Source organism: Ahaetulla prasina, chromosome 7 (genome assembly GCF_028640845.1).
Source record: "Ahaetulla prasina isolate Xishuangbanna chromosome 7, ASM2864084v1, whole genome shotgun sequence".
In the NCBI taxonomy this organism is placed as follows: Eukaryota; Metazoa; Chordata; class Lepidosauria; order Squamata; family Colubridae; genus Ahaetulla; species Ahaetulla prasina.
Genome location: NC_080545.1, coordinates 41,689,619 through 41,709,936, shown reverse-complemented (window position 1 = coordinate 41,709,936; position 20,318 = coordinate 41,689,619). Strand labels below are relative to the sequence as shown.

General features: G+C 35.8%; 1 protein-coding gene across 1 annotated transcript; it reads left to right on the top strand.

Annotated features, from left to right (window-relative positions):
* The first annotated feature begins 3,072 nt into the window (after window positions 1–3,072).
* SLC38A2 (solute carrier family 38 member 2) lies at window positions 3,073–18,602 on the top strand. The gene is made up of 16 exons (XM_058190056.1): window positions 3,073–3,408; window positions 4,353–4,593; window positions 4,957–5,038; window positions 5,142–5,257; window positions 8,298–8,371; window positions 8,457–8,549; window positions 8,720–8,801; window positions 9,720–9,808; window positions 10,401–10,459; window positions 10,607–10,765; window positions 11,713–11,792; window positions 11,905–12,005; window positions 13,109–13,233; window positions 13,540–13,684; window positions 13,778–13,875; window positions 14,347–18,602. Exons 2-16 carry the CDS (start codon window positions 4,475–4,477, stop codon window positions 14,425–14,427), a joined length of 1,503 nt encoding a protein of 500 aa, XP_058046039.1. The 5' UTR covers window positions 3,073–3,408; window positions 4,353–4,474; the 3' UTR covers window positions 14,428–18,602.
* Window positions 18,603–20,318: the final 1,716 nt, after the last annotated feature.

The window sequence follows — 20,318 nt, the reverse complement described above, 5'->3', positions numbered from 1 at the left end:
GCTTTAAGGTGTTGGACCAGGGAAGAAGTTGGTTCCTCTTTTTTGACTGAGTTCTTGTGTTCTTCAATGCGTGCACTTATTCTTCTGTTGGTTTGTCCGATGTATGTGGTGGGGCAGGCGGTGCATGGGATTTCATATACTCCTTGATTTTCTAACTCAATTTTGTCTTTGGGGTTTCTTAGGATGGTGGATATTTTTTGATTTGTTCAGAATGCTGTCTTGATGTTATGTTTGTGGAGGATCTTGCTGATTCTGTCTGTGGTGCCTTTTATATATGGGAGGAGGGCTGTGCCGGTTTCTTGTTCTCTGTCTTGGGTTTTAGTAGGGGGTTCTTTTTGGATTAGTTTGGTAATCTTATTTCTCTGGAATCCATTGGATGTTAGTACATTTGTGAGAGTGTGTAGTTCGGTTTTTAGGTGTTATTCGTCAGCTAAGCGTTTTGTTGTAGAGATGAGTGTCTTGGCTACGGAGTTGATCTGTGCTGGGTGGTGGTGTGAGAGTGCGTGCAGATAGCGGTTTGTGTGTGTTTTCTTCTGGTAGATGGTGTGTCCTAGGGAGCCATTGGGTTTCTTGTAGACTAAGACATCTAGGAAGGGAAGTTGGTTGTTAACTTCTGTTTCCATGGTGAACTGTATTTTGGGGTGTAGGCTATTGAGGTGATGAAGTATGTCTATGTATCTATAACGGACAAAAATAAAAACAAATAGAAGGCGCACCCATGGGATCACCCCTCTCACCTGTCATTGCCAACTTCTACATGGAACACTTTGAAACCCAAGCACTAGAAAAATCTGATCACAAACCCAAACTCTGGCTCAGATACGTAGACGACACCTTCATAATCTGGCCACACGGGAAAGAAAAACTTGACAACTTCCTCACACACCTCAATAGCCTACACCCCAAAATACAGTTCACCATGGAAACAGAAGTTAACAACCAACTTCCCTTCCTAGATGTCTTAGTCTACAAGAAACCCAATGGCTCCCTAGGACACACCATCTACCAGAAGAAAACACACACAAACCGCTATCTGCACGCACTCTCACACCACCACCCAGCACAGATCAACTCCGTAGCCAAGACACTCATCTCTACAAAACGCTTAGCTGACGAACAACACCTAAAAACCGAACTACACATTCTCACAAATGTACTAACATCCAATAGATTCCAGAGAAATAAGATTACCAAACTAATCCAAAAAGAACCCCCCACTAAAACCCAAGACAGAGAACAAGAAAACGGCACAGCCCTCCTCCCATATATAAAAGGCACCACAGACAGAATCAGCAAGATCCTCCACAAACATAGCATCAAGACAGCATTCTGCACAAACCAAAAAATATCCACCATCCTAAGAAACCCCAAAGACAAAATTGAGTTAGAAAATCAAGGAGTATATGAAATCCCATGCACCGCCTGCCCCACCACATACATCGGACAAACCAACAGAAGAATAAGTGCACGCATTGAAGAACACAAGAACTCAGTCAAAAAAGAGGAACCAACTTCTTCCCTGGTCCAACACCTTAAAGCCACAGGACACGATATTGACTTTAAAAAGACCAGAACTATTGCCAAAACTGAACACTTTAACAACAGAATAATCAGAGAAGCCATCGAGATAGAAAAACGCCCACACAGCATGAACAAACGAGATGATACCTCCTGCCTACCAGCCATTTGGAAACCTGCCCTTATTGACAAACGAGTCCTTAACATGAGGAATGACACCAGACCCACACTCACGAAGTCCACACAGGATGTCACCACCACACATCCACCCAGAAAGCAGACCCAAACCCACACTGATCAGGAAGCACGACCAAGGACCAGAAGCCAGACCGCAGCTGCAACATTAGCCATTTCAAACCCCTCCAATCCATACATGCAGCAGACTGACACCCACTACGAAGATGTAGCACGAACACGAACACGAAGCCAAACAGCAGCAGTGCAGCTCACCAGCTCAAATCTCCCTGCAACTCAGACTAATCTGAGCACAACCAAGCCCCCACCCAAACAGGACACACCCCCAGCCAATCAGAGCACAAAAAATCCCCCATCCAATCAAAGCACAGCCAAGCTCCCACCCAATCAGTTCAAACCCCCACTAGCAGTTAAAAAGGAAGAAACAGCTGCAATCACAAATTGCTCCCAGAAGCACGAAGCTGAAGCCTGAAGATGACGAATGAGACTTCGTCGAAACGCCGCCAAGACACTTCCAATTTTACACGGAGAAAACCCAATAACCAAAGACCTACATACAAACACCATGAAAACCTCAGAAAATATATATATATATATATATATATATATATATATATATATATATATATATATATATATATATATATATATATATATATATATATATATATATGCTTATATATCGTATAGTTATTTTATGCTTATGCTTATATATATTGTTGTGACAAATAAATAAATAAATAAAATAGTTGGCTTCATGCTGAAGACAAGACTAGGTCTATGTTTTTAGCCTGATGCTGTAACTGCCACACCAATCTGGCTGTTCTATCATTAAGCAATCTCAACTGAAGAGTGTATATAATATTCAGATGACATTCCCAGAATTTAGCATGCATAACTTGCTGGCAGGCATATTATGTGACATCATTTCCCTGGAATTTTTCCGAGTTAAAGTATTATTTAACTTGTCTCTTCCCTGCACTGTCATTATCAGTGAGAATTTCAAGTTTGCCAGGGCCACCCAGGTTCTTGGAAGCAGTTACATGATCTCAGTTGTGACCCCGTTGAAACAGGGGACTTGGCTAAGACAAATAAATCTCTTCCCTACTCTCAGCACCAGGGGATTTAAGGCTTTCGCCGAGCTACTTCGAATAGTGTCTGAATAAAACACGGCGTAGGGTCAGCTTCAGAGATCTTCTCTTCGACCAGGAGGTTCCTGGAAGTCGCAGTAGATGTTTGGGGAAGAAGGGTGGAGCCATGAAGCCCAATGTTGGTACACACCGTAAAGTCTCTGCACGCTGCCGACGCGAATCCTCCCCTTCCCTTACATTGCTTGCTACCTCTGACGTCGCTACATGCTTCTCTCAAAAGCAGAGGTATCAGCGCGCGTCCCCTAGAACCGAGCGTGCTGTTCCGCGAGTGGCTTCTCCTCGCTCTCGTTCACCCCAGCGTTTCTCTGAGCGTGGGGCCTTTGTCTGTTTTCACCAGAAACAACCTAACTTATTGTTTTCTGTCGGCTTGACATATTACAATTGTTTTTTTTAAATATATTTAATTTTATTACTACTGGTAATTATTTTTCGTACCGGTCCTTCGGACTGTCGATATTTAAGATTTTTTTGCTTCGATTTAAAGAGAAATCGACCGAAGAAAGAAGCTCCGGAACTTTGCAAGTTTTAAGCTTTGTAGATTGAGGTAAAATATTCAATTTTGGGTTTGGGGGAGAGGCTTGAAGAAGGTATCAACAGCTGTCTGAGTGGGTTAACTGCGTTTGCTAGTGATATAACTAGCTGTGGACTGATTTTTTAAATGTAAGAATGTGTGAGAAGATGTGAGGAGGATAGGGAGGGAGCATTTGGGGGAGGGAGAATCCATCAGCCGCCGCCAGCTCTACTGTGTCACAGCAGGGCGTCGAGGATCTTCCCCCTCCCCTCCGCCTTTTCAAACCCTCCCCACAAAAGACGTCGCTGGTGAGGCAGTCTTGTGACTGATTTGCATTGTTGTCTACATTTTCCAAAGTATAATTCCCGGGAAGGAAGAATTCCCGAGGAGGAGAAATAAATAGCTGAAAACGCTCCGGAAAGTCCAAAAGATGCTTCGGGCGGCAGAATCAGTTAACGTTAGAAAAAGACCGTGACAATCGGTTACTTAGATTGCATCATATGAAGTTCCGGGCGAAAAGAGGACGGATGGGTGGAGTTCGTTCACTTCCAAATCTGATTACGCAATCATGTAGTGAGTGTGTGTTCATAAGCTTCCCTGATCTTAATGTGTTGTGTCTCTGGATGATTGAAACGGGGGAAAACGCGTGAAGGCTCTTTGCTTATCTGCTTGGCTGGGCAGAGAAGCCTCTTTTGCCCTGTCACCCTGGCTTCTCACCGTAGATCTTTTGTTCCCCCCAGCCACCCCATCTTTCTAGACAACGTGTGCTCCCAGTGTTCTAGCTGGAGATATCTTTGTTCTCCTCCCAGTACTTTTCCTTCCCTCGCCCCTCTTCGCTCATCCCGCCCTTCTCTGCTGGTACTTTTCCACTCGCCTGGCTGAATCAGCCGCGGTGAGCAGTAGCTTCGAAACAGCATCTCACGTGACCAGCTTCGGAAGACTACTGCAGTATTGACGTTTTCCCCTCACCTTCGCAGACAAGGCAGGACCCGCGCCGTCAAGGACAAAAGATCACGAGGACCCCAGGCGATCCCTCCCAATCCAAATAATTGTTTGGCTTAATTGATCCGCTCCCTAAGAAGACACCCTGGATCCCAGTATGACCAAAGCTGAAATGGGCAAGCTGAACAATACCCGAGAGGAGGACAGCAGCAGCTACAGCTCCAACAGCAACGATTTCAGCTATCACTACCCCACCAAATCAGCTGCGATGAAGAGGTCAGGGAGATTTCTTTGCCTTACTTTGAACCACAGTACAACATCCTTTTCAAATACCTGTCCCATCTGACTGAACTGGGAAAAATAGGATAGATAGATAGATAGATAGATAGATAGATAGATAGATAGATAGATAGATAGATAGATAGATAGATAGATAGATAGATAGATAGATAGATCGATCTGTTTTTAGAATTCCCCCACTAAAGGAAAATTTTAAAAAATAACCATATCACAAGCCAGGAAAAAAAAGAAAATGTGGCACATTGTGGACACATTTATTCAGATTTTAACTCAGTTAAAAATAAGTGGAATTTTACAAAACCGTAGTATTTAAAGTTCCTCTTTCTCTTCCTTTCACAGCCATTATGTAGATATGGATCCAGAAAACCAAAACTTTTTACTTGAATCCAACCAAGGGAAGAAGAAATATGAAACTGAATATGTAAGCACATACCAATAGTGTTTTTACAAAGTAAAATCAATTTTATTATAAAACCTGTTGCAAGTAACAGCAAATTGTGAACTTTCACCATTCTTATTTACAGCATCCAGGTACAACTTCCTTTGGAATGTCAGTATTTAATCTGAGCAATGCTATTGTGGGCAGTGGCATCCTTGGACTTTCTTATGCCATGGCAAACACAGGAATTGCTCTCTTTGTGTAAGTATTAAAATGCAATAAAATCACAATATGTTATTTTAGGAAAATATTTGCAGGTGCTTGCTTCAAACCTAAAACTTAATTCTACTAAAGTATCTGAACACAAGCCATTTTAATCCCGTTGACATTGCTAGAGGCAAGAACCAGTGAACATTTATCTAGAAATACATTTAAACTTACAGTAAATTGTTTTAAGTGGCAAGCCTATGAGATTAGACTGCAAATTACTTTGAACAGAAAAAAATCAGCTCAAACTAATAATTTAGAGACCCAGTAATTTCAGTTGAAGAATAAAGCTCATGTTTATGTTTACATTTCTCCTATTGGAGCCAGTAGGATTTTAAACATTTAGGTTTGAATAGCTCATATACATCTTCTTTCCTTTTTGTAGGCAATGGAACAGATTTTGAAATTTTTGAATTTATACACTATAAAAATGAAATTGCACTCACTTTTAGTGTTTTAGTTATAATTTGTTAAGTTGCATTTTATTTTGTTTAAAGGCTGTGTCTTTCCTCAAAAATGATTTTTACATTAATATAAATATCACTGATAGTTTTCTCAAATATTTCAATTTATTTATTTTAATTTCTGGATTATAATGTTATAACATTACTGGCTGGTGACTTTGGGCCAATCATTCTCTCTCAGCTCAAGCTATCTCACAGGGTTGTTATTATAGGAAAATAGTAGGAAGGAGGAGAATTAGGTATGTTCATCAGCTTGAGTTATTTATAAAAATGGGAAACAAACTAGATTTGGATACTATTTGCCATCCTACATTTTGCCTATAGCATCATAAAGCATTTGTCAATTTTTGCTTTGATAATTTCTCATTAAAAAACATCATATGCTATAGAGTTTGCTATTGGTCCTGCTTTAAATAAGAAAAGGGCATCTGTCATATTACAGAGAGCAGCAGATCCTGAGTAAAATTTAGCTATGTAGTCATTGGTGTGAAAAACAAGGAGATACATAGAGATGTATTTCTGTTAGAAGGCTATTTTAAGTCTGAAAAGTTAAAGGACTGTATATTCAGAAAGGCAAATATATAATGGCATGTATATGTTGGTTAGGGGGATGTGGTGGCTCAGTGGGTAAGAAGCTGAGCTTGTTGGCAGTTCAGCGGTTCAAATCCCTAGTGCCGCGTAACAGGATGAGCTCCTGTTACTTGTCCCAGCTTCTGCCAACCTAGCAGTTCGGAAGCACATAAAAAATGCAAATAGAAAAATAGGGGCCACCTTGGTGGGAAGGTAACAGCATTCCGTGCGCCTTTGGCATTTAGTCATGTCGGCCACATGACCATGGAGACGTCTTCAAACAGCGCTGGCTCTTCTATTAATAGAAACCAAAGAAATATAGAAATAACATAATAAATAATTGTATTTTATTGTGCCATTTCATGCTCCAAAAAAGTTTTGCAGTGGTTACAATGTAATCAGCATAATGCATGGTAGTGGGATTCTCTGATGGGCAGAGTTTGACAAAAAGCACATTTAAGTCAGAGGAAATAACACACATATAAACACACATACAAACAACAGACACAGAGTTTGTTAGTACGTTTTATATCAGTGTAAGCAGTGATGGGATTCAGCCAGTTCGCACCACTTCGGGAGAACCGGTTGTTAAATTTCTGAGCAGTTCGGTGAACTGGTTGTTGGAAGAAATCATTAGGGCAGAGAACCGGTTGTTAAATTATTTGAATCCCATCACTGAGTGTAAGTATGTTAGAATAAACAATGAGTTCAGTGAAGCTTGCGGATATAAAAATGTAACCTAACATTATGTTTTTTTCTTAAATTGTTTATCTTTTCTATTGGAAATTAATTTATCTAAAATATAAATTATAAATAATTTATCTAAAATATATTGTAAAGCAAGGACTAAAATTTTAAAAAAGTAAATACCATTTTATTTCTTCTTGGAATAAATAAGCATTTCAGACAATAGAAACAACTGAGTAGACAATGTTGATCAGCTTATAAAATAATTCCTGTCTGTATCTGAAATGGCTTAAATCTTGAGATGTATTTTCTAATCAATTTATATAGCTTCTCCCACATAAACAAGTGCTCTGGGCAGTATATAACAGAGCAAAAACTGTTAATAAATATATTAAAAGTTTAAAACCAAGCTAAAATAAAGAATAATAGACAGAAAACTGTTAAAAGTAGCAGAGCTACCTCGCTAATTTACAATCTTGAATCCCCAGGCCTGCAGGCATAAACTGGTCTTAAGGGACCTCCAGAAGCCCAACAGTGATGAGGCCAACCTTGTCTCAGGGAGAAAAAGATTCCACAGCACAAGTGCCAAGGCAGAAATGACTCACTGCCAAGGGCCTGCAAAATGTAGCTCCATAGGTAACCGAACCCATAACATGCCCTCTTTGCATGGTAGATGGGAATATAAAATTGGAAAAAGACCCCCAAACAACTCAGTGCCATGCTATGAAGGGCTTCAAAGGTCAACACCAGCACCTTGCATTGGACCCAGAAACACACTGGTAAACAATGCAGCTCATGAAGTGAACGTGTGACATGATCTACCAGAAACAATCTTAACTGCTTGCACCATTACACTAGGCATCTGCTAAGGTTTCCAGATAGTCTTCAGGAACAGCCTGATATACAGTGGATTGCAGTAATCTAGCAGAGAGTACCAGAGCAGGAATGACCATGAAATCATCCCCTGATCTAGAAATGATTTGTGCTAGATTTATATTTTTAAAAGTGGCAGTTGGGCTCTTTTTAATCCTTCTTAGACTGTTTCTTGTCCCTTGAGCACAGTAAATATTCCTAATATATTCACTGCATTTAAATTTATATTTAATTTCATTATTTACTTTGGGAATAATGTGACCATGTTAAATTTATTCATTTTTCAAAGCCATTATAGCCAATAAAGAATTTAAGTGTGTTTAGGTAGTTGTAATTTAACTCACTGGAAGAAATATGTATATAAATTTATATGATCTTGATACTTTTTATTTATATATTCAATTTCAAAACAAAACATTTCATTTATATTTGCTTTTTAGAATTCTCTTAGTCTTCGTGTCAATATTTTCTCTATATTCCGTTCATCTTCTTTTGAAGACTTCCAACGAAGGAGGTAATGACAGTAACTATTTGTCAGTCATAGATTCAACCCCTTTTCCCTTTCTAAATTGCATTATTCCGAATCTCTGGTCCTATAGGATCTTTATTATATGAACAATTGGGAATGAAAGCATTTGGTATGCCTGGAAAACTTGCAGCATCTGGATCAATTACAATGCAGAACATTGGAGGTAAGATAGTTCTCAGACACCCTAAAAGCAGTCGTCTTCTTATTCCTAAAACTATCTTTTTACAAAACATGCTTTCATTAACAAATTCAATCATGTCATTAGGAACTGTATTTTGTGATTTTATATAATATGTTGTTATTGTAATTATCTACAATATTATTCACTTGCAGCTATGTCAAGCTACCTCTACATCGTGAAATATGAGTTACCATTGGTCATCAAAGCATTTTTGAACATTGAAGAGCATTCAGGGTAAGTCCTAGAACTGCTTGGTAGAAATTGTTTTTATGAGAACATGTAAAGGGACATTGATATTTGAGGACTTTTGTTGAAACAGGTTAAGTTCTTAAACAAAGGTAACTAAAGTAGTAAATTACAGTTATGATTTCCTGACTCTGGAGAGGTCTGTTTGAAAGTCTAGTGGTTAAGGTACCAGGCCAGAAAGCCGGAGACCAGGAGTTCAAGTCCTGTCTTGGCCATGAAAGCCAGCTGTTACCTTGATGAACGTATATTTTCTTTTATGTACACTGAGAGCATATGCACCAAGACAAATTCCTTGTGTGTCCAATCACACTTGGCCAATAAAAAATTCTATTCTATTCTATTCTATTCTGTGTAACCCTGAGCCAAGTCATTCTCTCTTAGCCCAAGCCATCTCACAGTTGTTGTTGTGACGAAAATAAGAAAAGTAAGGTGTGTTGAATGTTTGTCTCCTTGAATTATTTCTAAAAATAGTAAAGGTGGGATTCAAATAAATAAATAAATACAAATAGTCAGATATGGAAAACCTTGTGCAGAAGATACTCCAGAATGGAATCATTGTGCTTCCTGCATTATAATCTCAAACAATCCTCAAAATATAAAATCTTCACTTGAAGTTCAGTTCTCGATGTTCTCTCAATATGTCACTATAGTTTTACTGGCAGCAAGAAGGAAGGAGTTGATTAATAATTTCCTTCTGACAAATCTTTTTGACTTCCTGATCTAGGTTAGAGCCCTTTAGTTCCTTAAAGTTTCTAATTCAGGTACTAAGCAATACGTTTTCAAAACCAGTCTAGGTTGGCCAGGTGCTTTCACTTGTGGAGACACCTAGCCTTAGAAGATTGTTAAATTGTCAAATCAGATTATCTTGCAAGGATTTCACCATGTACATTCTACTTTTCCTTCTAGAGAATGGTATTGGTACACTAATGGCGATTATTTGGTTATATTAGTATCCTTGGTGCTCATTCTTCCTTTGTCATTGTTAAAAAATTTAGGTAAGTGGTTGTTAATGTTGATATTAATGTGGAATAAACAAGAAAAACAATGGTTAACTTACTTGCAGTCCGTAAGAGAAATTCCTAATAGTCAAGCAGTTTTTCTTTTTCTTTATTCTGTATATGCAGATGTAAATAGCAAGATCAAATTCACAAAACTCTCTGGTTGGCGTATGTTAATTTAAAACAATACATGAATTTAACATGATGACTGTCCTGAAAGGAAAGTGTAGCACTATTTGCATCACATTAAGTATTCCAATTGTATATTGGTTTAACTTGGAATATACTGTCTGAACTTAAATGGGTTACAGTATATTCTTAATGGATATATGCCAATAGTTAACTTGCTAAATTAGACTATTTGCCATTTGGAATAATTTGAACTAATTATGTATTAGAAAGGAAATTCTGATTAATTGATTAAATGTGTACTGGGTGATTTGTAAGTGGATATTAAATTAAAATATTTCTGATAACAATTCCTACTAATGTCTACTGAACAAGATGTCATAACAGTTCAAAATGCTGAACATGTTATTTTTCATATGTACTGTATGCTTTAAATTAAAACATTCCTTTACCATTGTAGGTTATCTAGGCTACACCAGTGGATTTTCCTTATTGTGCATGGTCTTTTTCCTTATTGTGGTAGGTATTGTTTGTTTATCTATATTTTTAAATGTTTAGAATATTAATTCAAATGCTATTACAGAAACTTGTAATCATGTCTTGTAATTAGAATTAGAATGGCAACAGATTTATCATGTGAAATTAATTCTGGTCATCCTTTGTTAGGTCATTTGCAAGAAATTTCAAATTCCTTGTGGAGCAGAACATGATTTAATTAATGCAACTCTAAACATTACCATGGAACAACTGTTGATTGCAAATGAAACAAATATTAATGCAACGTATGATTCCTGTGTACCAAAATATTTTATCTTCAACTCAAAGGTAATAATTAAACTAAGTAAGTATGATTGTGACTTCTTCAAAGTCTAACTAGTTGTGAAACTTCCTATTCACCTTGTAAAAGCTATTATAGCAAAGATCAGTATCTTGTTGTCCTTGAATTAAATTGAACATAAGTATGGGTGAGGGAACAATTTCATCTTTACCCAGTTGTTTGACCAGACAGAATACTTCAAGAATAAACTAATGAGATACCACACTTATACCAGTGTGGTATAACCAGGTATCATCTCATACAGGGGGAGTTTTTCTTCCCTACCAATTCCATATATCACCCATTATTTAACTCCTTGGAATTAATTTGCAAGTATGAAGAATGTTACATAAACAGTATATTCTACTAGCCAACACTTTTGAATAAAACCCAACATGAGCACTCTCATACTCATTTAGTGAAACCTTTAAAATTCCATCTCACTGCCAAATAATTCCATGGTGTGCATAAAATGCAGTGCCATCTCTACAATTGTATTTTTTTTAAAAAAATGAATAGAGTGATTGATAACCTGCTTCATGACTTAGATAAAAGTAGATGTGACTAACAATTGTATACTAACAAATACTTTTCTAGTATTTAGTGTATTTGCGTAGGATTAAAAATTCCAATTGCCTTCAGACTATTTACTTTTCTTCCACCTAATCTTTTTCATTCAAACCTTTATTGTCAGTGCACAAGATATGTACAATGAGATTGGTTGAGCTCCCTCAGTGCACCCTCCCAACACAAAACAATTCACAGTGAGTTGTTTTCATATGGGAAAGTTGATAAATAGAAAGGGCAATTAACTGTTCATAAAAAAGGAGGAATATGAATGAAAAAAAAGTAAAACATGCTGTTTAGAATTACAGCTCTAGTTTTTCAAGAAACTATCTGAGTGCCTTTTAAGTTAATATAGAAATAGTCATACACCTATTTTTATGTTTTCCAGACTGTCTATGCAGTACCAATCCTGACATTTTCTTTTGTCTGTCATCCTGCTATTCTCCCTATTTATGAAGAACTGAAAGGGTATGTCATGTGTATTAACATCTGTCTTGTGTTTTCAAAGAATTGTATATACATATGGAATGATGTATTTCATAAAAATTCATAGCAATTTTTTTTTGTTTTTCTATAATAGCCGAACCCGCAGAAGAATGATGAAAGTATCCAATGTTTCATTTTTTTCTATGTTCCTCATGTATCTTTTGGCTGCTCTCTTTGGATACTTGACATTTTATGGTAAAAAAGCAACTCTTCTATTTTAAGCTTTGCATGTTAATTTTTTATATATCTTTGGAGTGTGAACAGATCAACTGCAGTAAAGCAAGCTCACACTGTTCTGTCCTTACGTAAACATGTGCTCCATTGTAACATTTGTATTTCTAATTAAGAGGGCAATTTCAACTTAAAGCAATAAGAAGCTTGCACAAGCATCCTTCCTTCCTTCCTTCTGCAGAAAAATAAGTTCCACAAATATGAATTAGGCATTCATTTTTTAGTTAACTGGTTCTATGGACTTCTGAACTCCATTACTAATAAGAAGCAAGTCCTACTAGAGTAATAAAACATATTTCCTGTAGAGATTGCATGAAAAAGGCTCTTCAATTTTTAATAACACCAGACCCATCAGTCATTGCGAGACCATGTTTATGGCCACACACAAATTAAAAATGGCTGTCAGGGAGGTTAGGACCAATCAATTTTGTGAATTTTTTGTTAATGTTATACTGAATCACACTTATGTTCTGCCTGACTTCTGTGGAAGGAAGACAAAGAAAGTCCATTACCTGCAAGGGGCAAGATGAGGACTCTATTTCTGGTTCCATGTGGCATTCCATTCTATTCAATTAGAATGTTATAAGGAAAAAGGGTTAGGAAGCTGAATCATATCATATCATAGACTATCAGTAACTTTCATTCGGGCAACAGCTGTATAATTTAACAGCACTTTGTTTATTGAACAGAATATCACTGCTTGTAGCTTTAGCTTTAGAAGCTTTGTAGCTTTAGCAACACACAATGTGATGTGCAATAACAATAGAAATACCATAATGGTATTAAATGGGAACACTAACAAGTAGTCAAAACTTAGATTGAAATAAAAGTTTCTGGAATTCAGCCAATTCAGAACACTATTTAACAAATAACATTATTATCAGTGTTACAAATAGATTGTGGCTACTGCATTGCAATGCATTCTATATTACAAAGCTGTATAGTCACACAATTCCACTTGCAAATCAATTGTAAACTTTTAAAAATATGCACAAGAATCTTGTTTATTATATTATGTGAATATTAAAGTTAACAAATATCCTGCTAAAACACATGTCCCTTTCCAGGAAAGGTGGAAGCCGAATTGCTCCATACTTATTCAGAAGTGCTTGGGACTGATAATCTCCTTCTGATTGTGCGCTTAGCAGTCTTGATGGCAGTCATTCTTACTGTTCCAGTTGTGATTTTTCCAGTGAGTAACTTTACTTAATGAGGGGAGTGTAATGTTAATTTATGTTGAATTTTGGAAAGCAAGTATTTATGGAGTTTGCATTTAGTTTCAATTATCATTTTCATTTTTTAAATTCTCTGTTATGTCTCTGTGTTCGGTTTGTTTTACTTTTTTCATCATTGTATAATCAGTACAGTTGGAAGGCAATATAAATTCTGTTTTAAAAGAATATTTAAAATTTATTTAAATATTTAAAACATTTTTGGGAGGGAGTAAATTTTAATGTGTCTTTAATAAAAAGTAATTTAATTAATGTGTATTTTACAGATCCGCAGTTCCATCACACAATTACTGTGTGCAGGCAAAGAATTTAGTTGGGTGCGTCATTGTATTATTACAGGAGCTATTTTGGTATGCACCAATATTCTCGTCATTTTTGTTCCCACAATTCGAGACATATTTGGATTCATTGGTGAGGATTATTTGAAATACTTACTGCTCTAAAAATGTCTATATAATGTAATAAAAAATAAGCAGTCTTAATTAAACTTTATGGTTCATTCAGGTGCCTCTGCTGCTGCCATGCTAATCTTTATACTTCCATCAGCTTTCTACATTAAGCTTGTGAAAAAAGAATCCATACAATCTGTGCAAAAAATTGGGGTAGGTACTTATCATTGTGTTTACCTAATAAAAGGAAATGTTTTTTTGATACTCAGAATTGTTAGCTTTGTTCTCGCAGAGTGTTTGACTTATAAAGCTTTCTTAATTGCCATGAATGTCTGCATTTACTGTACTGAGGCCTTTTCATTAACTCACCCCCTCTTTCTTTCTTTAAATGTTTGTTTTTATTCCTTTTATTTTATTTTTGCATCCCTGTAAGCTGCTGAAAATCTTTTTGGAAATTAAGGAGCATAACATACCCATATTTAAAAGTCCAGAATATTGGCCTGGATTTTATTAGCCTTCTCAAAAAACGAAGGCAGAATGTGTTCAATGTTTTTCATCTTGGCTTTGAATGATGCAGTTTTGAAAATTGCCAAAAAAAATCGACTTTTTTGTATAATAACTTTTTCTTTCATGCTCTTGTTTCTGACAAAATTAATTCAGTATTTTGTTTTGTTATTTATTTAGGCTCTCCTGTTCCTGCTAAGTGGCATAATTGTGATGATTGGAAGTATGACCTTAATCATTATGGATTGGATCAACAATTAACCTACCTGCTTTATACATTAGTCTTCATTCTGCCATCTTCTGGGAAACAAAAACTTCTGCCTATGTTTCCAGCTCTGCTTCCTTTGATGCTAGTACTTCTATTTGTAGAACAGATGGATTTTAAAGAAAGAAAAGCAAAAGAAATTATTCTGCACAAGAATCGATACTAATACTCAGCTGAATCTTTGGCTGAGTGAAGTGACTTTTTTTTATTCCATTCCAGGGAATGGACAGCTCACTCTATAAAATTTTATCAAGCCATGTTTGGCTTTGGACGTTGTTACTTGGAGTCTTTATTATTTACTTGAATGTGCCTAATGGAAACAATAGATGTGAGAAGTAAATTAGTTTACAGCAAGTTTCTAAGCTAGCCATTAAAAGCAAGGGGAAAAAACAATTATTATTTTTATACCAAATAACTATGGACTGAAAAGCACTATTTTGACTTTTAAGAAAACATTTTATAAGTTAAAGATCCAAATAAGGGTAAGAAAAAATCAGTATACTGTTTAATCAATAACCTCAGTTCAAAATGTTTGCCTGTCTACAAAGGCATGTTCTTAAAATTATATTTTTTCATCTCAATAAGCTTATTTTTTAAATCTATTACAACTAATATTTAATTGGCTATCTTGAAAGAATAGAACTATAATTAAATTCCATTTGGAATTTTAGTTATTCTAACACTAAAACCAAACCAAGATTTGTTAAGAAGTTCCAATTATAGTATATTGAATCAGTTAGCATAAGGTACTATACTGTGTTTCAAGGAGCCATTTCCTCAAATGTAATTTTTTGGGAAAAAAACATCAGAATTTCTGATATATTAATTTATGGCATTCTGTTCTCATTAGAGCTATATCCAGGCAACTCTTGAAATTAATGAAAATTGTATAGGAGCATTATTTGGCAAATTGCTGGGCCATTCATAAAATATAATGTTGGCATTTTTCTTCTTGAGGTACTCAGTAGTGCAATTACAGAAGATAAAAACATTTTTATTCTTTTTTTAAAAAAAATTGATCTTACCAAAGCACAGTAAATTGTTAGATAATGTGATGTTCCTAGCAAAAAATCTGGCTTTTTAGCATATAGAATAAAAATATTGAGGTCATGCTATAGTTTACTGGAGGTAAAGTGTACAGATAGTGTGGTACTTTTCAGATGCATGTTTTCATTCATTATTAATATTTTATATTATGATACATAATTGCACCACATAATGTGACAAAATTCTTTTCATAAAATAACTGGATTTCTTAATGCAGTTTTCTAATGATTGACTAAACTGTCTCATATATGTATGTGTGTGTGTGTATACATACACACACACATACATACATTCACACACATACACACAGCTAAATGAATGGGTCTCAGTATTATTGGAACAGTAGGATAACAACCATAGGTCATGTACAGTAGATGTCCAGAACATGATCCTGCCCTGATTGGGCAACATATTATATGGAGTATAAGCATTCAAAGAACATATGAACTGGCACACCTCTCACACTCCTGTCTGTCTCCCATTCATCACTCAGCCTGGAAACTCAGGAAGAACTGAATGTTGACATGGGGAATTCATATATCCCATTTCTATGAAAACTTAGAGAGATATTTAATGAATTTGCCAAATGGGATAGAGGGTAAACTCATCTCTATTATGCTTTGTAGTAATAAATCTGTGTTGCAAGATTTATTTGCAACATTTTCCAGAGGAAGAATCATGTTCCAGTTTGGTTACTACATATATTAATTTTACTATTTCAACCCCAAGGTATAGGGTTAAGACATATTTTTTTTCATTTCACAGAAATTGCTGAGCAGATTCTCTGCCAGAATCTAAAAAAGAATTTAACTAGGTAACATTCAGACAATTGGCATACTCTAACTTAATAGTAATAGTTCAATAGTAACTATTGAGTTAGAGCAATCAAAAAATGGTATATAATTAACCAGAACATTTTTTAAGCTTAGGTTTGTTTTTAAAAAAATATACAGTAAATATTTCCCATTGCCTTCTGATTCTTAACCTAATAATGTTTCATTAGGGCACTTGTCAATAAGGAACATGATTTATTGAAAAGTGACTATAATGTTTCCCCTATTGCCTTAGAAAGGCTAGAATCCAAGCCATGGTTCTAAACAGGACAATATAATCTGTACTTGAATAATAGTTGTGATAATCTCTTTTATTCTTAAAATGTCAGTAACCAACACTAGCACTGTTAAAAATAGAAAGCTTATTTTTTGATCTAGATTGTCTAAAGAAAACATCTTAGAATTTCAAAGATCACTTTTTAGTAAGCAATTGGCTTATATAATGTAAGATCTCATTGTTAAGTGTTTATATCTCAGAACTACCATTGGCATTACTGGGTGGATACAACATACTTATGTAGCAGATATAAATAACTTAATATTAATATCCAGACTTAATATCTTCTTGTATTTTGTACTAGTCTAATGGTATTTTGCACCACATAGTAAATACTCCAGAAAGCATATGGTATAATTTAAAAATGATTTTTTTTCTTTACAACAACTAGGGTTGCCCAGTATCTTTAACCTTTTTAGGGAGTTAAAGATCAAAAACAATTCTTTTCCAAACAATAAAAAATATTGTTATAACCTAATTATTCAACTAAAAGCCAGAAAAGTGACAAAAGTGGGGGAAACACTTGTCCATCTGCAAAAATGATACTGAATTCTTGCTGAATCAGCAATATCTGGGCAGTTCAAATTAGGGATTGCACAGTTTTCTTTCATTTGCAAAGTCAAACTTCTCTAACTACTCCTGAGTACTACTAAGATATCTTGTTTGCTAACATACAGATATGTGGTACACAAACTTCTCAGGAGCTAGTAGTTTCAGTATTAAACCACTGTTTGTCACCTCATTTTAAAATTACTGTCTTCCATATTATTTTACTCACAATATGTAACATGTTATTTATGGAACAGTAGCTGTTGACATTAAAACCTATTTTTCAATATTTATGGGTAACCTCTGTATATAAATTATTATACTGTACATGTATATATATGTATATATACTGTAAGTATATTGTATATAAGGTAAGGTGAGGATTTTGATTATGTATATAAGTTTATGTTAATAGTTAGCATATTAAATCCATAATTCATGTTGTATATCCAAGACATTGTCACAGGAAAATCTCTTAAGAAATTGTATGCCAGTGATCAATTGTTTTTGCATTTGTAATACAAATCTAAAAGTGTACCCAAAATGTATTAGTTCAATTTTACATTTCCCTTTGAACTGTACAACTCATACTATACTGCAAACTAATAATGAGATTCCTTTAGCTTCCAAAGCAGTTTGTGATGTGAGAAGAATGGGAGCTACTATTTGACGGCAAAAAAATACCCCTTTTTTGATTCAGAAAATTAGTTTCCTAATTATCTGGACCCAGGGCCATTGTTGTAGGCCACTGTTGTAAAGTGAGAAACCTAATTTTACAATGTACAATTTGCATTGATGTTTTCAGTGACTGTTTTTAAAACCAATGACTGATGTTTCATATATAGGTATGATTTGTATATATTATGTATATAGATAGAGATAGATAGATAGATAGATAGATAGATAGATAGATAGATAGATAGATAGATAGATAGATAGATAGTTAAAGAGATACACGCTGTATTGTTAGATCAACAATTTAAATACAGTTGTTGAAAAGAGTGCTACACTGTTTCAATGAAACACTGTAAGTTTTAGCTAAATAAAGATCAAAACTTAAGAATGTGCAAGAATGAAATTTATTGTCTATTATAGAAGTATTTGTTCATGTACTTTACAGGTAAATCAATCTTAGGCAGTTCACAAAAGTTGCAGTTGCCTTTGAATCCAAACTATGAGATCACAGATCATATTAAGTCATGATTTGTATTAATAAAAGTTTACTGAACATGCCATAATATCTAGTTCCACATATTATTATAAGCCAAAACCAAATAAGTACAAATTATGCATCATATAATAAGATGAAGCGTTTGCAGAAGTGCATTACACAGTTCTTGGTATATGAATATATATAACTCTAATACTGGACACGTTTCATCACTTGGAATTTGAAATAAACATTAGTGATAAATATTAATATGGGCATGTTAATAAAAGTGATGTGGAAACATTTTCAACAATACATTCAATGATTTTTATTGTTCAATGTATACCCTCTCTGTTTACTTCACCATTTAATACAATTAAAAATGCAAAATATAAATTAATAAAATTGAAACCAATCATTACAATCACTTATAAAAGGTTGGCAAAAGAAGGAGACTCTTACCCATCTTCCTAAATATTGAGAATGGGAACCAAATTCTTTGGACGGTGCAGTCTATTCCTTGGAAGCCACATGGAAAAAATACTTTCCCTGTATGCCCAGTAGTTGAAATGGTGGAGGTTGGGGCATATAGAGTGGCCTCAGTGATCTAATTAACCAGGCAGGTTCATAGCAGTAGGAGCGATTAACAAATAATTAGACATTTAGCCAAATTAAATTGTGTGTAAAGGTTCCCCTCGCACATACGTGCTAGTCATTGCTGACTATAGGGGGCAATGCTCATCTCCGTTTCAAAGCCGAAGAGCCAGCGCTGTCAGAAGACGTCTCCGTGGTCATGTGGCCGGCATGACTCAACACCAAAGGCACACGGAACACTGTTACCTTCCCACCAAAGGTGGTCCCTATTTTTTCTACTTGCATTTTTACGTGCTTTCAAAACTGCTAGGTTGGCAGAAGCTAGGACAAGTAACGGGAGCTCACCCCGTTACACGGCAGCACTAGGGATTCGAACCACCGTGCTGCTGACCTTTCGATCGACAAGCTCAACGTCCTAGCCCCTGAGCCACCGCATCCCCTAAACTACCTTTAAATTGTGCCTATTAAGCAATTAAAAGACAAGGCAAATTTATAAGGAATTATCCGTAATGTTCTTATGGATTGCATTAATCAGTAATATAGTCATTTTATCGCAAAATGTATTACAAATATTTTTCAAGAATAAACCCATTTAATACACATTTCAATACTTAAGTTAATACTTAATTTAATACTTAATACCTATCTCCACAACCCCCATCTCAGACACACCAACAACAGCCAAACCTCCTACAACTGACCCCATTTCATTGGGTTCACAACCCCTAGTGATCTCAGAAAAGGAAGTGCAGGACCTATTTCACAGACAAAAGCCAGGAAAAGCTCCAGGCCCAGACAAGATAACTCCTTCTTGCTTAAAAGTCTGTGCTGACCAATTGGCCCCCATCTTCACCCATATTTTCAATAAATCACTAGAGATGTGCTATGTTCCTTCTTGCTTCAAACGCTCTACCATCATCCCAGTGCCGAAGAAGCCCACCATCAAGGAACTGAATGACTACAGACCAGTTGCTTTAACATCTATAGTCATGAAAACCTTTGAAAGGCTAGTGCTTTCCTACTTGAAAACCATCACGGATCCGCTGTTAGACGCCTTGCAATTTGCATACCAAGCAAATAGATCAACAGATGATGCTGTTAATATGGCTCTGCACTACATCCTACAACATCTTGAATCTCCAAAGACCTATGAAAGGGTTCTCTTTGTAGACTTTAGTTCAGCATTCAATACCATCATTCCAGACACTCTTCTAACTAAGCTAAACCAACTACAGGTACCGGAACAGACTTGTAAGTGGATCACAAGCTTCCTAACAAACAGGAAGCAGCAGGTGAAGCTAAGCAAGATCACATCAAATACCTGTACAATTAGCACAGGGGCCCCCCAGGGCTGTGTGCTCTCCCCACTTCTCTCTGTATACCAATGACTGCATCTCCAACGATCCATCTGTTAAGCTACTGAAGTTCGCAGATGAC

Bases quoted from the DNA above. Each gene is read 5' to 3' on its own strand.
- SLC38A2 (XM_058190056.1), top strand. From the start codon at position 4,475: ATGACCAAAGCTGAAATGGGCAAGCTGAACAATACCCGAGAGGAGGAC. The intron at 8,550-8,719 runs GTAAGATAGTTC...ATTCACTTGCAG, and splicing joins TACAATGCAGAACATTGGAG to CTATGTCAAGCTACCTCTAC. The intron at 13,876-14,346 runs GTAGGTACTTAT...TTATTTATTTAG, and splicing joins AATCTGTGCAAAAAATTGGG to GCTCTCCTGTTCCTGCTAAG.